Below are 25,283 nucleotides of genomic sequence, written 5' to 3'. Positions count from 1 at the left end.
AAACATTCTTACTTTTTTTCACATCAACTACAATGTTTAGGTCATCCCATTTGCCAAACACCCCTTGAAGAGGTATACTATTTTTTAAAAACAAATTCAGCCTACAACCCACCATCGCTTAATATTTTATTTTATTTTTATAAAATAAAATATTAAGCGATGGTGGGTTGTAGGCTGAATTTGTTTTTAAAAAATGAAATAAAATATTAAGAGATGGTGGGTAGATAGTTTCGAGAATGCACTATAGCATATCTCTTTTATTATTATTAAAAAATAGAAAATAAATAAAAAATAAAAAATCGCAAAGGTAGAGGCCAAGTTGGATCTTGCCTTTTTGGCCTGGCGTGAGAATGTCAAAATAGGCGTCTCACAATTCACATCCCAGCTTAGACTAATGAAGAAGAAATTAATGATGCAATTTGAATTTCTGTCTTTTTTCAAAGCTTACTAAAGAAAGAAATATCTACAACCACTACAAAAAAAATCGGATTGATTCTTACGTGACAAACAGTAATTAAATTTTGTCACGTCAGTAATTATTGACGTGTCAAAAGTAGTACGTCAATAATTTTTTTTTTTTGATTTGTTGAATATGTCACGTTAATATTTATTGACGTGTTACATTCAATACATCAGTATTTCTTATATTGACACGTCAACAAATTTAAATTCAATTTAATTTTTAAAATTTTTATTTAAATAACTTAATATTTAAATATTTATTGACATGCTAAAATTAAACAAGTCAAAATTTATTGACGTGTCTTTTTGACACGTCAAGAAATATTGACGTGTCATTTTGACACATCAATATATATATATATATATATATATTTTATATCAGGTTTATTTATAGGGAAATTATATCTAAAATCCTTAGGTAAACGTACTTTTTTTAAAAACTCCCTGAGTATTTTTTTTTGGAAATTTAATCCCTAGGTAACTCGAAACTACTAGAAAACTCCCTACCGTCAATTTTTGTTAACTTCCGTTAGTCTACTCAAAACTCACCGTTTTATCTGATTAAAATATTATTTTTTTATTAATTTAATTTAAAAAATTCAATCTTAGAAAAAAAAAAAAAAAAAATTGGAAGGTGGCCAGGGGTGGCAACCCAACCCCTATGGGGTGGCTTGCAGCCACCCCAGGGGTGGGCGAACCACCCCTGGGGTGGCTTGCGGCCACCCCCAGGTGGTTTGGGGTGGCCTGCGAGCCACCCCAGGTGGTTTGGGGTGGCCTGCGAGCCACCCCAGGGGTGGCCGCGAGCCTGAAACCCATTCCTTTCTCACCTCATCAGCTATCACTTGTGCCATTTCTACCACTGGATTCTCTGCAGGAGAATTGGTGTCACCACACTCAACACTTTCTATAGTGTCATATATCATTACATCAGAATTTTCAGAATGAGGAGATTTGTTAGTTGTTGGATGATCTTCAGCTTGCATTTCCAATGCTGAAGATTCTGAAGCCGCCCTTCGTTTAGACTTGGCAGGTCCAGCTTCGGTAGAGTGCTTTCGCTTTCGACCATTGCCACCATTGTTAGTTCTCTTGAATAAACGACACAGAACAAAGATTTTCTGCAAAAATTAAGTTAATCGACAAGGTGAGAACTTAGCATCACCATTCACCAACAGAGTAAATGCTCTTCAAAGATGACCCTTTAGATGATTTTGGCAGCAAAAGATGTTAATAATTAAACCACCATTCAGCCGAGCAATTAAGAAGAAATGTGAAGCCAATAATAAAAAAAGACGAAATAGAAACCCCACCTGATCGCCATCGGGATCGGTGCCATCAAGCTCCTTCAGGGTTGCTTGGTACTCATGCGTGACCCACTCAGTTTTTTTCCCATTTGGAGTGCGCCCCTCATAGAAAACCAGTATCTTTTTTATTCCAATCTCCCTCCCTCCACCCATGGGGTGGCCCGCAGGCCACCCCAAACCACCTGGGGGTGGCCGCAAGCCACCCCAGGGGTGGTTCGCCCACCCCTGGGATGGCTTGCGGCCACCCCATAGGGTTTGGGGGGGGTGGCCAGGGGTGGCACCGCCACCCCTGGCCACCCTTCAAAATTTTTTTTTATTTTATTTATTTATTTTTTAAAAAATTGAATTTTTTAAATTAAATTAATAAAAATAATAATATTTTAATCAGATAAAACGGTGAGTTTTAAGTAGACTAACGGAAGTTAACAAAAATTGACGGTAGGGAGTTTTCTAGTAGTTTCGAGTTACCCAAAGACTAAATTTTCAAAAAAAAATACCCAAGGAGTTTTTTAAAAAAGCGCGTTTACCTAAGGATTTTATATATAATTTCCCTTATTTATATTATATATATTTGATCTAATTTTTGTTTTTTATTATGAAGGATTTTAAATGAAAATGAGACTCAAAATCTTTCCAAATCTTTATTAAATAACTTTGTTGCTGCTCTTAGCCTTTCAAACTGGATTTCTTTGATTTATTATTCTCCATGCAGTAATATAGAAATTAAAAAAATCTGTTTTCTGCTCTATTTCTTTTTCCTTTCTTTTTTCACGCAAAAACACTATTTATTTGCAAATAATACAAAAAAGCATGAAATGAAATTTCTGACCTGCTAAACTAGCACGTCAGAAAAAAAAAAAAAAAAAAATAGCGGGACATTCAACTTTAATTTTTCCTCTTCTTTCTCTCTCTTGTTATTTATTCTTTCCGCCATATCTTCCTTTTTGGTTAATAATTATATTAATACATGAAGTAGAAGGTTGATAGGTAGAAGGTTAATAATTATATTATATTGATGATCTCTAAATATCAAGAATAGGAGCTAAATATGACACCATCAACGTGTAGGAATCGACTTTTCCGATTGCTAAATCGCAGTGGATTATTATCCTTAAAGTTTGAAGGATGATTGATTATTTTCGTATTATATTAAATCGTTAATTATTTTATTACAAATCAAAAAGTAGAAACAAAGAAAAAATGCAAGGAAGATCTTGTTTTTGAGGCCCGGCATGCGTGAGAGTGTCAAAATATGCGCTTCACATCGATCCCTTGTGTTAGAATATATTCACTAAAGAAGTAGAAGTGTGTTTTTTTCTTTCCACGAGGAATGATGCAATTTGAAAATGTCTTTTTTTTCAAAACTTAATCTTGACTGGAATAGGTTATTATAACATAAACTGAGAAAGATATTTTCCATCCAAATCTCATACCTATAAATGAGATTTGGATGGAAAATATCTTTCTTTCTTTTTTTCCTAATTGGATGGAAGATATCTTACATTATATTTATGATACTCTTACGTTAGAGTAACATGCTCTTCTTTATTGACTTTTTTTTAGTGTTTAGTGCGGCGAAAAACATTTTTTGTTTGACAAAAAATGTTTATTTAATTTCTATAAAATAATTTTTATTCTTGAAAATCATAAATTATTTTTTGAGTTTGAACTTATCATTCTCAAATCAAAGAACCCAACTGAAACTTCACCAGGCTGGCCACTGTCAAGACCCAGTAGGGGTGCAAAGGCGGTTACGGTTAGCGGTTAGTGGCAATAACCGCTAACCGTAACCGCCCTAGCGGTTAGTAAATTTCACTAACCGCAACCGCTAACCGCTAGGCGGTTAGCGGTTAGTGGTTAGTGGCCGGTTAGCGGTTAGTGAAATAGATAACCGCCCGCTAACCGCTTTTTTAAAATTGAGCTTTTTTTTTGGGCTTTTTGGGCTTTTTTTTACCCTCATTTTTTTTTCTTATATTTTTAATATCTTCTTGGGCCCAATTGCTATAAATATTTGAATTGTCATTGGATCATATGATTAAGTGTTGATCTTATAAACTTACAAACAAACAAAAATACTTCAATTGTAGTTATAAGTAACACATTGTTTAATCCAATGTCAATTACTTAATTTGATATTATATGAATCACATTGTCATTGTCATTGTACATGAATAATTGATTAAGTATTGGAATTGTAATTGGATCATATAGTTAAATATTTATCTTATACATTTATATTATTCAATATGCATATAATATAACTATAAGCAATTATATATATATATATATATATATATATATATATATAAAATTCAAAATTGTTCAAAATTGTTAATTTTCTTTTTTTTTGTTTCTTTCAAAAAATGGTTAAATTTCTTTTTCTAATAAATGTTCAAAAAATACATTAATACTTCAATTGTGATTATAAGTAACACATTGTTGAATCTAATGTCAATTACTTAATTTGATATTATATAATCATATAGTCTCATTAAATTATATCATATGATTCATATGATTAATTATTTAAATTCTTATCATATTTACTTATAATATTTTTTCTTTGAATTGAACTTAATATCTAATAGTAAATGGCAATGTTCAAACTCCTAAATCCTAAATTCCTAAAGTATCTAATAATGCTTTAATTAAATTGTAGACTTGTAATTATAAGTAACATATTGTTTAATTCAATTGAATCAATTGTGATTATCATTGTACATGAATCATATGATTAACTTGTAGACTTATGACTTATGAGTTATGTCATATTATATATGTATTATTTATTATTATATAATCATATGATTTAATGATCAAGTCATCATGTGATATAATCATATCAATTATAGTGATAATATATAAATTACTAAAATTATAATGATAATACATTAGTACTTAAATTATGTTTATAAGTAACACATTGGTCATTGTTTAATCCAATGTCAATTACTTAATTTGATATTATACGAATCATATCATCATTGTACATTAATAATATGATTCACTTGAAGTCTTGAATAAAGTATTTGAATTGTCATTGAATCATATGATTAACTATTGATATTATACATTTATATTATTCATATACATATGTAGACTTATATAGACTTATAGGTTTATAACATACATTGGAAATAAGTCTCTAGATATTTAATTGTTGTATTAGTATGAATTAGTATACTTATGAGTTATGTCATATTATATATGTATAATTTGTTATTATATAATCAAATGATTTAATAATCAATCTCATGTGATATAATCATATAAATTATAGTGATAATATATTAATACTCAAATTGTGATTTAATTATTTTTTAAAAAAAATTGTGATTTAATGATCAAGTAATTATATGATATAATCATATAAATTATAGTGATAATATATTAATACTCAAATTGTGATTTAATTATTTTTTAAAAAAATTGTGATTTAATGATCAAGTGATTATGTTATATGTATAAATATTTTTATAATTATAATTATAAAAATATATTATATAAAAAGGCGGTTAGCGGTTAGCGGTTACGGTTAGTAGACCCAATAACCGCTAACCGCTAACCGCTAGGCGGTTATGGCGGTTAGGCGGTTAGCGGTTAATGCGGTTAGACGGTTAGGCGGTTAGGCGGTTGGCGGTTATAGCGGTTAGCGGTTAGCGGGTGGTTAAAAACCGCCCGCCTTTGCACCCCTAAGACCCAGTCTCTCACACCGTCGGGATTGGGTTGAAACCCTGTCGAGCCCCAATTGGGACATGCTAGAACCCATACGAGACCCGCTCGGACTTGGACAGAACTCTGCCAGAACTCGATCGAGACCCTGCTAAGACCTCGTTGTTGAACCCTACCATATAAAAGTAGGCCCTCCCCGTAAGCCCATTTTCAACCCATGTACAGTCTGGTGTCTATGGTTGGCCCGGACTTTGCCTATACAAATAGTCTTGGTCCGATTGTGATACCCACTACAAGAACCAGTACTCTATTCAACTTGCAATTACTAAATCATACTTGGTCACATCTTTTACAATTCCTCATCTAGTTTTTTTTTTCCTAATTAAATGTGGGAAAAGGTTATAAAGAATGATCTTTCCATAAGAGCATTCCCTTCAAGTAAGAAATTGCTGCAACGGGAAGAGACAGCTAATCGGAAGAGAACAAATCCGGGTTTCATCTACTGTTGACTTTGCAATTAACAGACAACATTATATTTTCAATAATCAGTTATGATATGTAAATAATAGCATCATGTAATAATTAACTCTCTCTCTCTCAGTGTTTCTTTATTCTATTAATTCAAATTTATTCTACTGCCACTCTTGCCATTTTGTTGAGACGAAATGCTAGAGTAATTGATTGTTGTAGATTCATATTTTGATTCTGCAATAATTGTTTTAGTAAATTTCTTTACATTCTGTCATATATATGGAGTTTCTACATGCTTTTAAAGCAAAGAATTTATTTTACAATGAGGATCATATTTGCTCGAGATTTTTTTTTTTTTTTGTTGATATGTCTGCACAAGATGGAGGACGGAGATTCGAACTAGTGAGTCCCAGCCGATTGATTCTTTTAGTAGAATAGGGTTCATCTGGGATTTGGAATTGCACACTTATTCTCCACTCATCAAGATGTCTGAAGCCTCTATCTTTATTCTGCAAAGGTTCTCTATCAACCAGTTGCTCTACAGCTCTAGCATATGTTTTATATAAAAAGCACTTTTGTACACAAATTAGTGTAAATAGAAAAGCTTACATATACAACAATTCTCACAAACAAACCAAACAATAAATTATTATACACACTCAAAAGGCCAAAAACAATATTGAACGCTCAATCACACACAACTCTCATTCACCCCCCTCTTGCACAGGTAATAAAAAGCCTGGAGTCGGATGAAAATAAGGCTGCAGACTTGATTCGGTTGTGTCAGTATGCCACTTCATGTGTTCCACCATCTTGATTCTCCTTTTATTTCTTTTATGTTTTCTGCATTTTGGTCAGTAAGAGGCAGCTTCCTAACAAGATCGCACCCGAACACACAAACATTCTCTACAAGTGGCCATGTCTCTTCGTCTCGGCAAATAGTCCTTAATTCGGGAAGGAACTCCAATTCCAATATCCGTACGTGGGAACAACAGGATTTGGAGCGATATATTGCATAGAATCATAACTAAAGAGCTCACCTAGCCCGTCACAGTACCGTACCTTGATTTGTTCTAGTTTTGGCAGGGCGTGAATAAAGTAACCACAAGGAAGAAGATATTTCATTTCAGAACAATACTCCACTCGTATTAATTTTAGTTTAATTCTCAGCCCAAGTTAGCCAAGCAGTTCTGAAATGCTTTTCCATGATTCAGGTGTCCGAGATAAAGTTCCTCAAGGTTTGGTAATAGATCATAGTGGACAGCACATCCTCCTCGCCATACACTGCTGCTGCTACAGCTCCAAATAGTAAGAGATTTTAAACTAGCAAAGCAGACAACACTGTTAATGACCAAGTCTTCTAGCATATCACAGTCCCGAACAATGACACAAGTCAAGAGAACTTGCATTACTCAACAATGGCCCAATCCCTTCTTCTGAACGAAGATCAAGACTCCATATAGACACCATTCTTTTTTCATATTTGTTTGGAAAGAATTCCCCCGTTGGGCCGACAGAAAAGTAGAATTGTCTTAATCTATCTATCGAGGAAATATCTTCATTGCTAAAACATGGGATTCAATGTAGAGGACAAGTAGTCGCTTAAGGAATTTTAGCTCTTCAAAACATGTCATTTCCTCTTGTACATCTCTGTTAACACTGAAACGATAAGCACTCTTTGTCATATCCAAAACCTCTAAACGAGACAATCGAGGTATAATTCCAGCTTGGATGGTTTTTAGGTATTCAGTGCCGGATAGGTTCAGTTGCTTCAAGTTGCTCAAGTTTTTCATCCCTCTTGGCAATTCTCTGATACCGGTGGCAGAGAGGTCAAGCACTTGAAGTTTACAAAGACCTTCCAGTGAGGGTAATTCTTTAAGATAAGAACAACCCTCTAAAAGAAGAGCACGAAGTTCACCAAGTCAAAGTAGAGAAAGAGGCAATGAGCGGATGCTAGTTCTACTCATATTCAGGACCCTGAGTGCTTCAAATCCTTGCAGAAATCTCTCAGGAACTCTGTCAAGGAAAAGATTACCTTGTAGTTGTAAAGTGGAGGCCTCTGAACATTGTACCACACAATCTGGCAGCCTTGTTATCTTGTTATTCACAAAGGAAACTCTTTTGGGAGAATTTGATAACTCAACGATTGACATTTCGCTCAAGCCAATTCCTGAACGAATAAGGGATTTATATCCATCCTCAGACGATGACGCAATCCATATAACAACATCACGAACAACGTCATGCATCTTTACAGTGTCCTCATGGGCACCATCTTCCAACAAACAAGAATCCTTCAAATTTTCAATCAAATCAATTACTCTATTGAATGAATCTTCACAGTTTTCTTGCTCATCTAGAAAACCTTCTGCCAATCAGCACTATGCGAGTTCATTTATTGCAATTGAGAAGTCCTCAGGAAACAAAGAGCAATACATGAAACAATATTTTATTTTTTCACCTTCTAATGAGTCGTAACTCCACTTCAATGGCTTATAGATCTTATGCTCAATGTGTAATGGACAAGACTCCGATCTCAATTCATTTAAGGCATTCTTCCACAGTTGGACCTTTTTCTTTTTTCTCATAGCATCTCCCATGGTGACAAGGGCTAAAGGTAATCCGCCACATTCTCTAGCAATTTCTTTTGCAAATGATTTAATGTCTTCCTAACAAACCACATCCCCTGCATTTCTACTAAACAACTGCCAAGCTTTTTCATCATTTAAAACAGTCACTTTAACGTCAACGTCAGTGCTCATGTGCCTACAAACATCGAAAGATCGAGTTGTCAAAATGATTTTTGAACCCTTATGATCTTCAGGCTGTGGTACACACAAATTGTCCAAATCAATTTTCTCCTGGACATCATCTAGAATGAGCAGAAATTTTTTCCTTCTTAAGTCTTTCATAAAGTCGATTAACCAATCTTTCCATACTTTCACCCCTTCTTGTTTCCAAATTCAATCTCTCAGCTATTTGCGTCTGGACCTTTTTCATGTCCAAATTTTGGGAAATAGTAACCCATATGACAATGCCAAAAGGCTGCATTGAAGAAATACTCTTGAGCTTATTGTTCAAGTTTCTTACCAAAGTAGTCTTACCTACTCCCCCCATTCCCCAAATACCGATCCTTCATACTTCATCTTTAGACAACAAAGTCAAAGTTTCGACTAATGTCTTTGATGATGTTGTTTGATCTTGAATTTTTAGTCCAGGAATGTGCTTCACTGCTTTGGGCATTGAATGATTGACAGCCACAACACCAGAATATGAACTCCCCGCTTTTAGGAGGCCTTCTATCTCTTTGAGCTTTTCTGCCACTTCCTTATTTATTCTATACCTTATACTGAAATTTATGGGTCGTCGAGAAAGCTTTATTGCTTGAATTTGGTTGACTTTAAGCTGAAGATCTTCAACCTCCTCAAGCCACTCTATAACTTGAGTTCTCAGTACTTTCCCTTCTTTCTCAGCTAATTCTGTTTCACTTTTCACTTCATCTTTGGCAGCCAAGAGGCCTTTCATCTCCTTTTTCAAAATGTCAAGGTTTGACTGGAATTTGACAGCGTTGTTGATCTTAGAATAGATAGAGCTACAGAGAACCTGGCCAATTGCTACCACTACTTCACCAACAACCGCAGCCACCACTTCCATGTCTACCGTACGTTTTGCTATGTGAGCTTAAAAAATGTACTACCAAAGAACTGCAGAAGCACACTAAAGTGTTCAATAAAAAGAAGAATTCATTCCAAAAATTCTATTTACTCCCTCAATTATATGTTTTGTTTTATTATTATTATAATAATAATTATTATTATTTTGGCTTTGCTGCTTATAAATGATCTTAATTAGCTTTCATCAAACTAAAACTATAAAATCAAACATAAGATCCGAAATATTAATTTATGTTCCTCATTTTTCTAAGGAACCAAATAAAGGAAAACCAGAAAACTACGAACAAAACCTCACCAGAAAATCAAACAATATATATATATATCAAGATGTCGATCGAGTAGCACTTTGTATCGGGGGGCCGGGACTAGTGGTGGAGCCGATCGGCAGCGCGAGTAGGTCGGTAGAAGAAATGGAGGCAGAGGAGAAATTGAGAAGGCTAATACGTCGGCAGCACTTTCCCGGAATCTAGCACATTTATCATTTACATTGGGTTTAGTGCCATATTCGTTTTTCTGGTCCCGCAATCTCAATCAAGTCTTCTTCCACTCTTAATTTCCATTAGACGGTTATAAAATTATTTGACCAAACATGATTGAAGAAATAAAACGAAAATGCCACGGACTTCGATCGCCATTGTTGCACCCACAAAGAAACAAAGAAAGATGCTACAGTTTCTCTAACTTCTCTGGGTAGTATTGGAGTTCCATTCCTTTCTTTGACGCAGCTCTAAAGCTCTCCAGCAACATAAGAAAATCAAGTTTCGCATGCAAACTGAAATAGTTTTATTTGGCCAGGGACCTTTCAAGTTAAAAGTTTCTAGCTGAGAGGCTTCAATTTCAAGACGTAGAAAAAATTTACTTTTTTAAATTACAAGTTTTGGGCATCTCCAGCATAGTATTAGTTAGCATAGCCGGTAAAATACTGAAAAAGTGTAAATTTTTATTTTATTTTTTTCTATGAGAATAATTTTCTTACTGTATACATAAATTTTGGGAAGAGTGTGTCACCATCCTCTTGATGACATCAAGACCTGAGTTTCATATGCATAACGAATTAGGAGTCAAGATAATTTGTAAAAAAGACATTTATATACACCAAACAGGTTACAAACAGATCAGTCATGCATGACACCATGACGTACAAATCAATTGAAATTACAATCTTACATGCTCAATTTATTACAGTGGTGAATTAATTATTATGCAGTAGATTTTGATCCCCAACTGTGAGCAGCACCCGATAAACTCATCTATTTGGAAGCATTGGCGATCCCGAAGCGGTCTTGTAAAAAGGGAACTAATTTGTCTCTAGGAAGTAGATTTTCCTTGATAACACTGTTGTTCAGATATTCATCCACCCAGTTGCAAAGTTTGGAAAATTTGTCTTTGGTCAACAACTCTAGTCACGATCCTTCTTCAAAAACTCCAATCCAGAAGCTTATGACGTTGTCGACAATGTCTACCATTTCAATGCTCTCTCCTCCAAAGAATCTCTTTTCTTTCGGCTCTTCTTCTAGAAGCTCAGATGCTTCTTCCACAGCCTTTTCACGTCTATACTCTCTTTTCAGTCTTTAAAGGACTCTTGTTGCATAAATCTGCTTCAATGTATTTGTAGTCCACTCCTTTTAGCTTCAGAGCAACCTCTACTCTGCAGCTAAAGGGGCTCATCCACGCACCAATCAACAATACTTCTTCCTCCGCCGCCATTGTCACACTTGGTGTTCTTGCAGTCTAAAGACTACTTTGAGATGTAATTTTTGTGGTACTTGTCTCTCTTTGGATTTGATACCCTTTTATAGAGCCACGATCCAAGAGGTTGTTTTTGCCAAAGAACCCTCTAGGATCTAGGCCTCAATTTTTTATTCTTTTTTTGTCCCCTGTAGTGTAGCTTTTCTCTTTTTCTTTTTGGTGATCAATAATTTATATGTATGAGCTGAAATAATTGGTTATAAATATTGGTTATAATTTATATGTAGCTTTTCTCTTTTCTTGCATTATTTTTTATTTTTTTATGATTTTGTATTACAACATGATGACTATAAGTAGAAAGGTTGACCTGGAGGTAGCAAAACGGATCGGCGGGTCGATCCTTTACGACCTGTAATGACCAATGACCCGTTTAGGATAAATCCAAATATGACCTGTTTAGCTAACGGATCAGCCCCACGAAACTCAGACACGACACGATAAGTTCGCGGGTCACCCGATATGACTTGCATAAATGGGCCAATTGACTTGTTTATCAAAGTAAACAGGTCATAAACGGGTCAAACCCATTAAGGGTAATAAAAAAAAAAAAAAAAATTTAATCGTATTTGGCGGGTGACCTGCAACATGACCCGTCAAGAGCAAAATAAACAGGTTGACCTGTTTATGACCCAAACCCGTTTAGGGTAAACCCAAACCTGATAATTTCGTGTCGGGTTATTGGGTTGTGTCAAAATTGCCAACCCTAATTGACCATATGCGTCATTGATTGCGATAGTCTCCATTCTCTCTAATATCAAGAAAATGAGCTGAGATATGACATCAGAACATATGGGAATCGTCTTCTCTGAGGGGCGACTGACATGCAAATTCTTGATTAAGTAGAACGTTGATTAAAAACGCCATTGATGATCTCTAATATGAAGAAAATGAGCTGAGATGACGTCAAGCACGTATAGGAATCGTTTTCTCGCTCCGACCTCTCAAGAGCAGTGGATTAAAAAAAATCTCTCTCCTAAGAAATTTCTTAACAAAGAAAGTGGCCCACAGTGTTATTTAATTAATCATTAATGTAATGTGTTGAATAATTTACTTTGAATAAGACGTAATTGGAGGAATCAAAATAATTGATTTCTATGCTGAATTCTTGTAAGGCAAAGTTTCATTAATAGATACTTTTTAGCGTGTGTATTCTATTAATAAAGCATACGTCTAAAAATACTTCTACAAAAATATTTTTCAAAGTTTCTGTTGGTAATGTTCTTGGATTCACTTGAGCAAATATAGCTTGAAGTAATTATGAATAATTTTTTATGCGTATTTTAGCATAATATTTATTATGTATGTATATGCTAACATGTGGTATTAGAGCCACCCTTTCATGATATTTTGTTCGGTGTTAACTGCTCATTGATTTTGCTCAGTTTAACTTTTACGGCTCTTATATTGCTTCTTATGCTATTAAAAATGTTTTGAGAGCTTACAGTTGTATAAAAAAAATAACAAATTAGTCTTTATATATTATTAACGTTCTTTCAAAATCTTGATGGATCTCATTAATATATGTCTTTATGGCTCTTTGATTGATCGAGTATATGTTCAACCATTCCATTTGACCGACCAGGGAGTGGTTCAGTTACCCCTATCAAAAAATAAAATTGAAGGGGAAAGTACTAAGCCACCTCCAATGAACATGAAAGTGGCTGAGCCGATCTTCTAGTTAATTATTTATTATTATAAAAATAAAAATAGTTTTTAGTTATAAATTTTTAACTTTTAGTTTTTTAGTTTTTATATATTTATATATTTATAGTTTTATATTTTTCTTTTTCCCTCGAAACCAGCATTTTTAAGACATTTCAATTTACGCTTTAGTAGGGATTTTATTACAGACATAAATTTGAAAGACTGAAACTGCAAAGAGGAAATAGAAATAAATGGTTATAGCATTGGAATGAGTAAACATGAAGCTGGCCAAGCAGCTCACAAACAATAGTCATGATGCATACCAAGACACCTAAATCAAACGAAATTACAAACACATAAAGAGATGCCCAATTTATTAGAGTGGTGAATTATTGTGCAGTAAGATTTTCACCAACTGTGAGCGGCACCGTGTAAAGTGTACACACATCTATTTGGAAGCATTAGCACTCCCAAAGCGATTCCGTAAAAAGGGAACCAGTTTGTCTCTAGGAGGTAGATTTTCCTTGATAATACTGCTGCTCACATACTCATCCACCCAGTTGCAAAGCTTGGGAAATTTGTCTCTCGTTAACAACTCTACCCCCGATCCTTCTTCAAAAACTCCAAGCCAAAAGCCGATGACGTTAGCAATAATGTCTACCAATCCAATACTCTCTCCTCCAAAGAACCTTTTTTCCTTAAGCTCTTCCTCTATAAACTTTAGAAGCTCAGATGCTTCTTCCACAGCCTTCTCACGTCCATTCTCTCCACCCCAACAAGCTTTCCGTAACGCGGGCGTGCACTGAAAAAAGAAAAGAGAAACTCAAAATTTCGTGTGAGTTGCACCTTTCTCTCCATTTCTCTTGGTTGACTATATAACGTTTGTTTATACAGCAACACTAATAGATAGTCATTTTGAGTTTTCATGGCTGACTTTGGTAGACTTAAATTGCCATGCAAGAATACATAATACATATATGTACGTATACATAATCTTTATTAGCTTAAATTTCTTAGATAAATAGTATTTAAATGAGTAATGTTATGTACTATATTTTTATCTCAATATGGTATCTTACAAAGTTGATATGACAGTCTCACCCAACATTTGGATTTTTTTTCTTTTTAATAAGGATTAGTTCAAAAGTTGGTGGGGACTGTCATGTCAGCATTGTAAAATAGTCATTGTACGATAAAATAATGTTCCTTCTATCTCCTAATCTCATGCTAATAAAATAATATAAATTTAATCATTTAATTAATATTCTAATAAAAAATATTACCAGTAAAAAAAGTTAAAAGAGAAAAGATAACTACCTTGTCGTCTATGAACTTGGCCCAGAAGCGTGCAATGGCTCTCTCATGAGGATCTTTGGGCAAAATGGGATAGCCTGGCCAGGTCTCATCAATGTATTCCAGAATTACATCGGACTCCAAAATAGGCTTTCCATTGTGTACGAGGATGGGAACCTTCCCGTGAATGGGATTGTATTTGAGAAGCAAAGGACTCTTGTTGTCAAGATCTTCTTCCAAGTATTTGTATTGGACTCCTTTCAATTTCAGAGCTATCTCTACTCTGCAACTAAAAGGGCTTGCCCACACTCCAAACAACAATACTTCTTCGCCCATTGTCACTTCCATCGTGTTCTTGCACTTTAAACAGTTTGTGCTCTAACTTTCTTTTGGGTCTGATGCCCTTTTATAGACCCACCATTGTAGTAGAGTTTTTATGTTTTTTTTTTTTTTTGGTCAATAATGATTTATATTATATTAATACATGAACGTGTTCTTGAAAGGGGGCTTCCTTCCAGTGATATTTGACGGGGAAAAAGCTACACGACGGCTCCCTTAACTTTGTTTTCGTGCGTCCTTGGCTTTTATTATTTTTTAAAAAAAATTATGACTTTGTATTATTACAGTATTAAGTCTAATTGTTTTATATTATATTAATTCATCAATTGGTTTATAATTTGTTGATACAGTTCATTTCAGGTGGCTGAATTGGCAATTAATATTCACTTGCAAAACAAGAAAAGACTATGCATGAGACCAAACTTTGAAATATTAAAAATTACATTTTTATTTTATATAATTATTTTGTAATATTAATGTAACAGCTCTAACTAATTTTTTATTTTTTTCAATAGTTGATTGAGACTATTAAGTTAATATTATGAAATAAAAATATAATTTTTAACATTATCATAATGTCAAAATAAAATAATATTAAAAATTATATTTTTATCCCACAACAATTACACAATGTTAAGGTCCAAAATCAACTCTTTTGAGTTGTTTATTTCAAAAATGTTGGTTGGCCCCAAAAAAACAGCATTTTTTTTTTTAATCTTTTTGGGGACATTTCGGCTTTAAACCCTTAAAATAAGTACAAAAAATAGGCCAATCCTATAAAATAAGCTAAAAAAATAGGTCAATTAAAGGCCCAAAACATTTAAAAAGCCTAAAAGCCCATATAAAAAAAGCGGTTATAAAATTGCTAGTTATTGGATTGAATAACCGCTAACCGCCGGTTATAAAATGACAGCTAACCGCCTAGGAGGTTGAGGTTGCGGTTATCCCAAAGGGATTGCGGTTGCAGTTATAACTAATAACCCCCACTTATAACTGCTTGACACCCCTAGTACAACATAAAGAAACATCTAGATATGTGTTCATATTCCCGAAAATGGCCAATTGAATCTTAGAATTTTGATTTTCCAATTTTGTTTCTTACAATTTTTTTCTTGGTCTACTTGGGTCAGCGGCGCACGTGTGATTCTGGCCAGGCTTTCATTCTTGATACCCCCTGGGCTGTCGAAGGCCCGGCGAGTCGGCGACCCACCTGGCCGAGTTTCCTGAGTCTGAAATGATTATAAAGAGATCATAACCTTTGGGCTCAAAGTTAGGCCCCAATTCTACTTCTCATGTCTGTGGGCCTCCTTTACCATCTAAAAGCAGGCTCAACATGTTAGCCCATTTTCATCCCATCCTGGTTTTTAAATGAAGAATGCCTACAACTCTTTGAGCAAGAGAAATGATAACACTTTTACCAAATCAATTATGAATTGTAAAAATGGAGATGGCACATTTATTTTTTTAAATGAACGTCAATAAAATGTTCAAAATTGAACCAAATATTTTGGATTCAAGTTTTCATTTTTATATTTTCTTTCTTGTAATAAGATGTTTAGAGTTAATTTGGCATTTAATTAAGTTCTTTAGGCTAGTATACTGTTGATGCAAGAGTCTCGGCAAATATTGAATTGTCAGATATTGAAATAATGACACTAGAATATCATAACAGAGAAACCAGTGCAAGAATGCATGCCAAGAATTCGCAAAATTAGGTGTAACTCTGTCAATATCGCATGGTGTCTAGTTAAACGGGTGAGTACCAATTGCACATAAGATCCCAATTTGAAAACATTTTTTTGGGTCACACGTAGAGCGCAAAATTCATTGTTTTTCCCTCCGAATCAACGTTTGAAGTTAATTTTTATCATTTTAAGACATTTCAGTTTACGTTTTAGTAGGGATTTTATTACGAACATAAATTTGAAAGACTTAAACCGCAAAGAGAAAAAAGAAGTAAATGGTTATAGCATTGGATCGAGTAAACATGAAGCTGGCGAAGCAGCTCACAAACAAGATTCATGATATATACCATGACACCCAAATCAAAAGAAATTACAAACACTTAAAGAGATGCCCAATTTATTACAGTGGTGAATTATTATGCAGTAAGATTTTCACCGGCCGTGAGCAACACCCTGTAAACTCATCTATTTGGAAGCACTGGTGCCCCCAAAGCGAAATCGTACAAAGGGAATTAGTTTGTCTTTGGGAGGTAGATTTTCCTTGATAACACTGCTGCTCAAATACTCATCCACCCAGTTGCAAAGTTTGGGAAATTTGTCTACTGTCAACAACTCTATCCCCGTTCCTTCTTCAAAAGTTCCAATCCAGAAGCCTATGACGTTGGCTACAATGTCTACCATTTCAATACGCTCTCCTCCAAAGAACTTTTTTTCCTTGAGCTCTTCCTCTAGAAAATTTAGAAGCTCAGATGCTTCTTCCAAAGCCTTCTCACGTCCGTTCTCTTCGCCCCAGAAAGCTTTCAATAACGCCGGCGAGAACTAAAAAAGAAAAAGAGAAACTCAAAATTAAGTGTGAGTTGCACCTTTTTCTCCATTTCTATTAGTCGATTAATTATATAACGTTTGTTTATACAAGGACACTAATAGATAGTCAATATGAGTTGTGGTGGTGTCTATGGTAGACTTAGATTGCCATGCAAGAATGCATATATATAATATTTATCAGTATAATCTTAAATCAATAGAAGGTAAATATAGTAATCATTTATATTTATATAAAAGCCGAATTACTTTCAAAAGTGCTTTAATATTGTGACATATGGTGTGAACCTTTTTTTTTTTTTTTCAAGGATAAACTGGTTTTTTAATGCATAATTTTTTAATCGGTTTTTTAAGAGTGAACCGGTTTTTCAATCGTGTTAAATGCTGAGTGCAATATTTTGTTTTATTAGGTACTTATAAAATAAAAAGATTTTGTTTATTTTTGTACGGTATTTGATTCCGTCTAGAGTTTCTATTTAATTGAAAATTTTGTTGCTTGGATTTGTCTTTGTGTATCTATGTATAAATTTTTCATGACAATAAATTGATTATTTTTATGTTTGTTTCTCTAAAAAGTTTCTTTGTATTGAAATATAATAGGTATTACACCAATAAAATTTTATGTTTTAATTCATTTGAATATTTTATTCGATTTGTTTTCGATTTTGTGATTTACTCGGATTTTCTAGCATTTTTTGAAAGTGTTGAAGAGATTTATTTGATTGCATTAAATATTGAGTGAAGTATGTGTTTTATTTTGTAAGTAAAGATTTTATTTTGATTGTATCTCAAACATTGTAATGATGGCGTTCCATCGGTTGATTTGTTTTAATGAGAAAGCAATAACCACTATTTCAGAAAAGAATGAATGATATATATTTTTTGTAAGATTTTGTTTATTTCACTCTGTATTTTTCTGAAATGATTAGAACTTTATGGATTTTATTTGTATTGAAATATAATAAGTATCACATCAACAATATCAGAATTTTCTACTAATTTTCTATTAATAATTTGATAATCAGAATTCAAGTTTTCTTCTTACTATTTTTTTTTTATATATATATTTTTAATTAAGTACATGTTTGGTACACTTCAAAAAAGAAAAAGTACATGTTCAGTACTGGTCTATAACATTTAGTATATATTTTCATTAAGAGAAGTGTGATAGATTTTTGCACACACATATTTTAACTTAAAATAAAAAGTAAAATGGGATGCGTTTAAATTTTTGAAATTAAATTATAACGAAGTATGCGGGGGTTATGTGCTAGTTTACTTAATATTCTAATAGTTTACGTGCAAAACAAATATTACAAGTTAATTAAAGAAGTTAAAGAGAAAAGATAATTAAACTACGTACCTGGTTGTCTATGAACTTGCGCCAGAAACGTGCTCTGGCTCTATCATAATGATCTTCGGGCAACAAGGGATATTCTTGCCATGTCTCTTCGATGTATTCAAGAATAACATCAGACTCCACAATAGGCTTTCCGTTGTGTACAAGGATGGGAATCATCTTGTGAACGGGATTGTATTTGAGAAGCGAAGGACTCTTGTTGCTCAAATCTTCTTCAATATATTTGTATTGGACTCCTTTCAGTTTCAGAGCTACCTCTACTCTGCGACTATAAGGGCTTGCCCACAAACCATGCAACACTACTTCTTCCGCCATTGTCACTTATTGTTAACTTTCTTGCACTTCAACTTTTTAGGTGCTTTCCTCTTTTGGGTCTGATGCCCTTTTATAGACCCACCACCACCATCCTAACCCCTGTGGCTGTACGTAGTGGATTTTTACTTTTTTCTTTTGGTCAATATATTAATACATGAACGTGTACGTTCTTGATTCGGGACTTCCGGTGATATTTGAGGGGAAAAAACTAGACGACAGCTCCCTTTAACTTTGGTCAATAATGATTTATATATATTATTACGTACAAGAAAGTGTTGTTGATGGGAGACTTCGGTGATATTTGACGGAGAAAAGGCAACACGTACGGTAGAAGTGTACGTATAAGGTTGATTTGTCATTGTTAACGTATTGTCTAAGCTTATCCTTGTGACTTGTGAGGCCTTCTACCCTTTTACCGCCGCCAGTGTGGACTTGTGAAGATCCATTGCGCAGAGAGGAGATCACTCGTGAGATTGAAAAAGGAATTTCCGTTGAGTGTGGAACCGATTTTGGCGAAGATAAGGATAATGGAAAATTTTGAAATGGAAACACCCGCTCGTTGAAGATAACATGCCTTGCAAGATAGAATTTTCCAGTGGGGATATCACTTATCAGTAACTAGTGTGGGGTTTGCTATATTCCAAAAATATCTGAATGAAAATTTGTTTGTATTATACTGTCTTAAGTAAAGAAAACACTCACATCCTAAAGTCTTGAGAAATTTATAATTAGGAATCTCACCAAATAATAATTCAAATGGTGATTTTTGTTTATTAATTGATGAAGGCAAACAATTAATAAGAAAAGTGGCGGTGTCGAAAGCTTCATCCTAGAATTGAAATGAGACCTTGGAATGAGAAAGAAAAGTTAAGCCGGTGTCAACAATATGGCGATGTTTGCGTTCCACACTCCCATTTTGATGATGGGTGTGAGGACATGTTTACCTATAGTGTAAGAAATTCCATTTAAGATATGTCCATTATGTCACATACATTTATTGTGATTATAAAGTATATATAATTATAGTGTTTAATAATTTATTCAAATTAAAGATTATTATGTGAAATCAAATATTTTGAATTAAATTATTAATTTGATTATTGTGGAAACAAATATTTGAATTCATTATTGATTTTATTTTGTGAAATCAAATAATCTAAATTGATTATTGATTTGATTTTTATCCCTTGATGAGAGGAATAAATAAGGTAATAGTTTTGATTGAGGGTCCCTGACCTACTTATAAATAAGGCATGTGTATTTTATCAATTTACATGGTATTACATTGGTAGGCATAGGTCAGAAGAACCTCTTTCTATATTTTTATTTTTTGGTTTTCTGTTGCTGAGGAGTCTTTTGGAGATATTTATATAATTAAATTATTTTCGCAGCTAATTTACATTATTAATTAGTATTTAATTATATATAGAATTCTTACATGTGGTATCATATTTGTTCAGCATTAAGTTATTTGTTTTTTTTTTTCAATAAAAAAAAATAAAAAAATAAAAAAGTTATTTGTTTTTTCAATAGTTATTGTGAACGTTAAGTTTTATATATATTATTTGTTCACTCACTATTGCAATAAGGCATGAGAATTTTTTCTCTTTTAAACAACTGTCCAGAATGCTTTGTATATAAATGTTTGGTTTTGGTACTTTTGGATATACTCTTCTGTTTTGGCCTTAAAACTAACAATTTTTGGTGTTTTTGGAGAGCCCTTGACCAAATTGCCCTTTGTCTCTGGAGAACCCTTTGACCAACATTGTAGTGAGACGTGCACCTGGGTAGCCGAAAATGAGATCCGGTTCTAGCCACCACCCACCGGCACTGAAGTTACTGGTGAGCTCCGGTTCTTTTCCCTCCACTGCAGAGGTGTTGGCCGCATAAAGTGAGTGGTGGCCCGATGAGGAACGCCTGTGGCTCAAAGCAGCAGCAGCCCTGTGCGGGCTACCTGTGGGTGACGGAGCCATGGCTACCTGCCAGTCAGCACCATCTGCTCGCGCCGGAATGGCGGTTCTTCGCTAGAGTCACCATAAAGGATGAGCAACGGCAACCCTACACGGGTGCCTGTCGTCTGGCCAGCGCATGAGGAACGGCGGCGGCAGGGCATGAGGGAGGAGAAGGTGGGCGGCAGCTACGGTTAGGGATTCCGGGTTGGGGAGTTAAGGATCCGGGTAGGGTTTTCAGACCCATAAAAGAACCGGGTCAATTGTTTTGGGTCACTGGGTATGGGTTTATTTTAACCCACGCTCGATACAGTTAAAAAAAATAAAATAAAAAAAGCGATTTGGGCTTAATGGAATTAGAACTTGGGTTCTCAAGGTAAAAGGGTGTACGACTCTCTTAGACCTTTAGGCCATGTATTTTCATATGCTTCCATATAGCAATTGAATATATTTTATTATTTAAATTGTTAAGCATTGAAATTATTATTTCTTTAATGCATGGACTTAAGATTAAATCTATTCATTTTATTTATATTATTTAAATATAAATTGTTTTTGTTTGATGCCTAGACCTGAGAATAATTAACTAAGCCACATATGTTGGTGAATGTTTATGGTGCTAGCTATCGGAAAGTTCTGGCAAGAAAAGTCATAGGATTTAAGTGTGCTATTGTGTGTCCCTAGGGGTGTAAACGAGCCGAGCTTGGGCTGTCTAGGCTCGGCTCATTTATTTTTGGGCCAGGCTCGAGCTCGACTCGAGCCCGACTTTGCTGCTCGAGCTCGGCTCGACAGGGTTGGAACCCTATTCGAGCTCGAGCTCGACTGTTTGTTTTTTTTGTTTTTTGTAATTTAAGTGTATTAGATTACAAAAATCATCCATACAGAATATTTTGCACCTTAAAATACTAAAGAACATTAACAAACATAACAGATTAATGTCAACCTTACAATTAAAACTAACAAAATCAACTAAAATGCTAAAGAACATTAAACAAACATAACAAATTAATCCCAACATTACAATCATTCATACAGAATCAACTAAAATGTTAAAGAACATTAAACAAATATAACATATTAATCTCCACCTCACAATTCCATACATAAAGAACTAACATAATCAACTAAAATTTTAAAAAATAGTTATTAATGATAACATATATATATATATATATATATATATATATACACACACATATGCATAAATAATTTTTTTTTTTAAAAAAAAACAAAGCTATATAATATATTTGTTATTATTGAGTAAATGAGTAATGTTGATTATATATTATTATTTGTTACTTGATAAAAAATATACGAGCCAAGCCTAATAAGCGAGGCGAGCCTTATACGAGCTGAGCTCACGAGCTTAGCCGAGTCGAGTCGAGCCGAGCCGAGCTTGCTTCGTTTAATATTCGAGCCAGGATTTGTATTCACGAAGCGCTTCATTTAATATTCGAGTCGAGCACGAGCCGAGCCCGAGCTTGCTCGCGAGACGCTTCGCTCACTTAACAGCCCTATGTGTCCCCAATGGTGGAGCCAGGATTTCGAGTTAGAGGAGTCAAGTTTAAAAATTAAATTTAAACAAAAATTGAATAAAAATATTAAAAATGTAATTAATAAATAATTCAATAAAATTTAATTATTGTTTAAAAGATATAAATGTAACTTCCGAAATGTTGTGTCCCAACCCATCAACATATTATTTGAACCATGCTGGATTAAAACGACAATATGCTTTTTCAAATTTGTGAAAAATCATGGTTAACAAGTTAGGATTTTTTTTTTTTTTTTTTTTAAAGCAAGGACTACGGGCAGATTCTTAAGATCTACCTCGACATTAGTTCGTTTAGAATTTAATTGAAGCTCAATAAAATTATTGTTGTTTTCCATAATTTCTAGTAACTACCATTTTATATATCATACAATTAAAACATGAAACAAAATCTATAAATGTTCATAAACAATTAATTTAAAAGAGCACCAAATATTAAAAAGCTTAATCAATATAAAAATATGATTATATATCTGAAACTTTTACAAAAGAGTAAGAAAAAATTGATTTGGATGTTTGAAGGCTCGAAGTAAGATGAAATAAGAAAGAAATCTCAAATCACAATAAGAGCATGTTTGAGATTGCGTTTGAGAAATAGAGCTTTTAAGTCAAAAAGAGCTTTTGGGCAAAAACCTCATTTTTAAGCTTTTGCCAAAAGTGTTTTTTGGCCATTTTTAGGCTTTTTAGATCTTTAAAAGCACTTTTAAATTTGTTTACCAAACGAGTACATTTTTTTTCTTTGAATAGACTTTTTAAGTATTAAAAGCATTTTTAGGCATTTCAAACGCAATCCCAAACAGACCTTAAGTTGAATTGTTTAATGGCTTTTGATTATCTGATTTGTCAAATACCAAGTGTTACTATTTTGAAAATCAGAGTTTTAAATATAAACTAAGTTTAAAGTTGGCATAGATTTCAAGGAGAAAAACCCAAAAAAGAAAAAAAGGAGGTTTGTTTAATTTCTTACGAAAGTCTGCCTTTCTTAGGACTTCTTAAGAAAGGGAATTAGTTTGTCTTTGGGAGGAAGATTTTCCTTGATAACACTACTCCACCCAATTGCAAAGTTATCTACTGTCAACAACTCTATCCCCGTTCCTTCTTAATTAAAAAGCTCCAATCCAGAAGCCTAAGACGTTGGCGACAATGTCTTCCATTCCAATACGCTCTCCTCCAAAGAACTTCTTTTCCGTGAGCTCTTCCTCTAGAAACTTAAGAAACTCATATGCTTCTTCCAAAGCCTTCTCACATCCGTTCTCTTCGCCCCAAAAAGCTTTCAGTAACGCCGGCGGGCACTAAAAAAGAAAAAGAGAAACTCAAAATTAAGTCTGAGTTGCACCTTTTTCTCCATTTCTATTGGTCGATTAATTATATAACGTTTGTCTATACAAGGACACTAATAGATAGTCAATCTGAGTTGTGGTGATGACTATGGTAGACTTAATTTGCCATTCAAGAATGTATATATGTACGTGTATATAATCTTTATCAGCTTAATTTTTTTTAAGATAAATAGTGAATTATCTTAAAATGCTAATATGATTGTCTCATTCAATCTTTGAATTTTTTTTCATTTTAATAAAGACTAGTTCAAAAGTTAGTTATGATTGTCGTATCAACATTGTAAAATGGTCATATGATAAAAATACAATTTCTAGCGATAATAACAATTTAATATAGTACCGTGGACAAGTTTTAGTACTGTAGTACAAAATCTTAAATCAATAGAAAAAGGTAAATATACTAATTTACTTAATATTCTAATAGTTAACGTACAAAACAAATATTACAAAGTTAATTAAAGAAGTTAAAGAGAAAGATAAACTACCTGGGTGTCTATGAACTTGCGCTAGAAACGTGCTCTGGCTCTTTCATAAGGATCTTCGGGCAACAAGGGATATCCTTGCCATGTCCTTCGATGTATTCAAGAATAACATCGAACTCCACAATAGGCTTTCCGCTGTGCACGAGGATGAGAATCTTCTTATGAACGGGGTTGTATTTGAGAAGCGAAGCTGCGAAGGACTCTTATTGTTCAGATCTTCTTCAATATATTTGTATTTAACTCCTTTCAGTTTCAGAGCTACCTCTACTCTGCGACTATAAGGGCTTGCCCACGCACCATGCACCTCTACTTCTTCCGCCATATATTGTCACTTCCTGTTAACTATCTTGCACTTCAACTTTTCAGGTGCTTACCTCTTTTGGGTCTGATGCCCTTTTATAGACCCACCACCACCATCCTAACCCCTGTGGCTGTACGTAGTGGATTTTTTATTTTTCTTTTGGTCAATATATTAATACATGAACGTGTTCTTGATTCGCGACCCACCTGGCCCAGTTCCTTTACCATCTAAAAGCAGGCCCTCCATGTTAGCCCATTTGCGGCCCATCCCGGTTCTTAAACGAAGAATGCCAACTACTCTTTCCAATAATGTTAATAACACATTTTAACTCTCACATTAATAGTGATTTTCATAAAGAGTAATTTCAAAAAAAAAAAGTCATAAAGAGCATGTTACTCTACTCTACTCTACTCTTTCTTGATAGATATATATAGCTGGGCTTAGAATTATCATGTCAAATTGGGTGTAGGGGAAACATTCATACAAAAACCCATAACCAACCTCTAAATGGATGTCATCATCCACAAAGAGAATACTTTAACATTTAGATTTGATTTTCTAGTTATTTGTTGTTCAAATTGCTAGTAATATGGACAGCAAATATGAAATAGTCTTAATATAGGCAAATTTCTAGTTATTTGTTGTTCGAATTGCTAATAATATAGTAGCAAATATGAAAGAGTCTTAACAGAGAGACTACATGTTCGAGTTCTATTTGGAGAGATAGGCCCTATAGATAACTCTCTCACATTTATTGTTTGAATTGTTAAAATTTCTATCCCAACATTAAAATTACTATAAAAGTGGCTGGAATGCTAGGTGGAAAAGTGCCAAAGTGAAAATTCTACAAATTTTTTCATGGGTAGGCTCAA

General features: G+C 33.9%; 2 protein-coding genes and 2 pseudogenes across 3 annotated transcripts; all 4 read right to left on the bottom strand.

Annotated features, from left to right (window-relative positions):
• Window positions 1-6,452: 6,452 nt before the first annotated feature.
• On the bottom strand, window positions 6,453-9,560 carry LOC132175418 (disease resistance protein At4g27190 pseudogene; annotated as a pseudogene).
• A 3,861-nt stretch (window positions 9,561-13,421) lies between these two features.
• Window positions 13,422-14,602, bottom strand: LOC132191502 (glutathione S-transferase U8-like). Of its 2 annotated transcripts, none has more exons than XM_088511266.1 (2): window positions 14,288-14,602; window positions 13,422-13,775 (listed from the first exon to the last, which is right to left on the bottom strand). In XM_088511266.1, the coding sequence occupies exons 1-2, from the start codon at window positions 14,600-14,602 to the stop codon at window positions 13,422-13,424; spliced, it is 669 nt and encodes a 222-aa protein (XP_088367392.1). The 2 variants fall into 2 exon arrangements, with proteins under 2 accessions (XP_088367392.1, XP_059462525.1); XM_059606542.2 differs by having other exon boundaries at window positions 14,291-14,602.
• Window positions 14,603-16,755: 2,153 nt separating this feature from the next.
• Window positions 16,756-18,787, bottom strand: LOC132161899 (glutathione S-transferase U8-like). Its single transcript, XM_088511267.1, has 2 exons — window positions 18,476-18,787; window positions 16,756-17,109 (listed from the first exon to the last, which is right to left on the bottom strand). Exons 1-2 carry the CDS (start codon window positions 18,785-18,787, stop codon window positions 16,756-16,758), a joined length of 666 nt encoding a protein of 221 aa, XP_088367393.1.
• Window positions 18,788-22,094: 3,307 nt separating this feature from the next.
• On the bottom strand, window positions 22,095-24,432 carry LOC132162446 (glutathione S-transferase U8 pseudogene; annotated as a pseudogene).
• Between the last annotated feature and the right edge of the window lie 851 nt (window positions 24,433-25,283).

This window comes from Corylus avellana, chromosome 10 (assembly GCF_965113065.1).
Source record: "Corylus avellana chromosome 10, dhCorAvel1.hap1.2, whole genome shotgun sequence".
NCBI classification, from domain to species: Eukaryota; Viridiplantae; Streptophyta; class Magnoliopsida; order Fagales; family Betulaceae; genus Corylus; species Corylus avellana.
Note: the sequence above shows the minus strand (reverse complement) of the source record. Positions and strands in the feature narration are given on the sequence as shown.

Bases quoted from the DNA above. Each gene is read 5' to 3' on its own strand.
- LOC132191502 (XM_088511266.1), bottom strand. From the start codon at position 14,602: ATGGGCGAAGAAGTATTGTTGTTTGGAGTGTGGGCAAGCCCTTTTAGT. The intron at 13,776-14,287 runs GTTATCTTTTCT...TTCTTTTTTCAG, and splicing joins AGTTCATAGACGACAAGGTA to TGCACGCCCGCGTTACGGAA.
- LOC132161899 (XM_088511267.1), bottom strand. From the start codon at position 18,787: ATGGCGGAAGAAGTAGTGTTGCATGGTTTGTGGGCAAGCCCTTATAGT. The intron at 17,110-18,475 runs GTACGTAGTTTA...TTTCTTTTTTAG, and splicing joins GCAAGTTCATAGACAACCAG to TTCTCGCCGGCGTTATTGAA.